Genomic DNA, 2,988 nt, shown 5'->3' on the forward strand with positions numbered 1-2,988 from the left:
CTTCGTTTAGCTACCAATTAACTAATTGTTGCATACCTATTGACATAGCCATTGGCTTAAATACTTTCGATACCTAATGTGGCAATTATTTATCGAATACCAATCGGAGATAGCATCACTTACTTAGACTAATTTGAAATATAATCAGGAAACGTCAAATTAAGTGGAATGTTACTGAAAAAGGAATCAGTATCACAGCTTTAACAAGAAGTATTTTATCAGTAAAGGCATAACAAATGATAAGCATGAGTGCCATCATATAAGTCTCCGTAACAACCACTCTAAAAATTTCATTTTCATTGATGAATAAATTTTCAGTTGTACTTTTGGGACATTTATTGGATTCGGAAAATTTCAGCTTTTTTCACAAGGAAAAAAAAGAAACTTAGTTTAAATCCTGAATTTAAAAAGCGAAAGATTGGAAATTAATTTTGATAATTGTGATGAGAGCCTTTGCTGCCTATATTGTTCCTGTAATTTACGCCTAAAATAATCACAAATTTTGTTATTTATATCTTAATATTATGATCAATATTTAATTTAATATAACAAATACCTAATACTGGAAACAATTCAATCAATTTCTAACATTATATATATATATATATATATATATATTTATATATATATATGTATATGGTATATGTGTTATGCGGTTGTTTAATTTACATATGCACTTCATTAATCATGTAAATACTATTCAAAATGCTTGAATTTTGTTATTTATATCTTAATATTATGATCAACTGCTTGTTGTAATTGTGTACTTAATATTCTTCATACCATGGATTCTTGGCATCCAATATTTGGCCAAAATCAAACTGTCTTGGCTAGCCTTTAGAAATATTCTAAATCCTAAAATGTACTGTTCTAGGTACGAACGGTGGAGTAGGAATCAATACAGGTTGGTGGTGTTGCATTAATAAAAACGGTAGACGTGGTATTGTACCGGCGAATCGTCTCCGAATGCTTCATCGATTCAATCAGAATACTTCACGTCAGGTATGTATAGGAGAAAATTAATTTAATTTTATATCTATCATTTATAACAAGCCGAAAACTATACTTTCTTCTATTTCCCACATACTAACCAATTTCATTTCTTTCTACCGTAACTTCGATTCGTATTATTTTTAGAATTGAAATAATCGCTTATACTTCGTTAATAAAAATACCAATTTAAATTTCAATGAAAACAAAATCCCATTTTAAATTTGCTTTGAAATTGAAATTTCAAGCAGTATAATATGCGGTAAAACTTAAAATAAAGATTAATTTTTTTTTTGTTTGTTCAGAATATTTCAAATAATATCGCTGCCAACTATGCATTTTATGGGAATATTTAAACAAATTGCATTACTAAAAGAAAAAAAAAGTTTCACTTCAAAATTGTCCATGCATTTCCCTGAAATATCCTTAAAATGCCAAAAAGTTGGTCTCTGTCATATAGTGATATACTTTTCAAGGTAAGCATTTTGAAAGAAGTAACTTTATGGGTAATAATGGGATGCTAAATGATTATCTTTAGACACTAAAACTTGTGATAAGAGATGATAAGAGAAGTTTAAGATAACTTATCATCTAGCTAAAGCATATTCTAAATTCTTCTCTCGTGTATTTTAATACAAAAATGACAAAGAAAATAGTAGTAAGCTATCCTTTTCCGGTAGCATTATCACAAATGCTCTTTCTCAATTGGATGAAATTTTAATTAGTTTAATTAGAATCATTTCGAAACGACCCCCTTCCACCCATTCATTATCAAACATTCTTATTAGCTCTCTCCTTCTCTCTCTCTCTCTATCTCTCTCCTTCTTCTTCTTTTTCTACCTCTCTGATCTCTGCAAATAGCTAATATTATGTTGAGGTTTTATTTTATTTCTGTATTAATTAATAATTATTGTTAACGTTTAAAAAATTAATTATTGCATAGTATGCATACCTTAATGTTTTCAATAATTTTGGACTTTTCCTATATGCCTTAATTTCAGTAATGTTTTTCATACTTTTTCTTCTACCTCTTATTCTCGAGATCAGAGGTCAAAAATCGAGACTGCGACCAAATATCAAGATTGAGTTTGAAAACTTTAATCAGCCTTTATCAATTTATTAAATTTAAAGATTATTTAGAGAATGCCTCTTCTCTTCTAAACGAATGAATGAATTTTAATCTTTCTCATACTAATCCTTCTTCACCTTTGTACATTTACGTATGTATATGTATGTGTATGTATGTATGTATGTGTGTGTGTATGTGTGTGCATGTATGTGTATGTGAGAGAGAGCAATACTTCAAATACAAGTACTACTTTGATTATAACATTTGTTTACTGAGATAGTTTTCCTTTATGGCATCTAATATCGATTCACCTTTTCTTCTTCTTCTTCCTCAAATAACATTTGTTTAATCCATAGTTTCACCTTTAATTTTCATATTGTAGTATCATTTTGAAAAGTTTTAAATTTTGAAAGATTGAAAAAAGCATTCTGCCGTTGGAGGTCCAACAATGATACTTCCAGTCTTTCTCTTTCACTCATTCTCTTCCAAATGAAAAAGCAAATGAGTTGTTTGACTTACAAATACCGTAACTGAAAAGCTATAAATGTTACAAATATCTCTCTGTTCGTGTAAATTTCAAATGACTTTTTCACCATTAGCCATATCATTTGTCATAAGAGTTAAAAAAAACAAAACAATAATTAATGGATGGAAAAGGATGAATCAACCAATACACTCCTCCTTCTATCATCATTTCACTTTCAATTTCCTCTCTTTTTCTTGTACTCTTTTTCAATTCTTTTCACCTGTTTGTTGCACTTGATTTTCATGGCTTTTTTTTTTTTTTCACTCTTCCCCAATATGCTTTGTTCCGTTTTTCCGAGATTTCAATGATAATTCCCGCCTCCATATAGCTCTCCTAAATGATGAGTTCTCCCGATAGGTTAAAAAGTGTGAGCAAGAAGAGCAAATTTTCATTTGGTATTTTC

At 29.2% G+C, this 2,988-nt stretch overlaps 1 protein-coding gene across 1 annotated transcript in view; it reads left to right on the forward strand.

Moving 5' to 3' along the window:
• Positions 1-636: 636 nt before the first annotated feature.
• The window catches only part of LOAG_09460 (hypothetical protein), a gene marked incomplete at both ends in the record, with an annotated part of 4,817 nt that continues 2,465 nt past the window's right edge, over positions 637-2,988 (forward strand). Inside the window, 2 exons of the mRNA XM_020447935.1 lie at positions 637-655; positions 875-1,002. Of these exons, the coding sequence (XP_020301881.1) occupies positions 637-655; positions 875-1,002 (147 nt within the window). The remainder of the gene's footprint in view (positions 656-874; positions 1,003-2,988) is intronic.

Source organism: Loa loa (genome assembly GCF_000183805.2).
Source record: "Loa loa unplaced genomic scaffold supercont3.65, whole genome shotgun sequence".
Taxonomy (NCBI): domain Eukaryota; kingdom Metazoa; phylum Nematoda; class Chromadorea; order Rhabditida; family Onchocercidae; genus Loa; species Loa loa.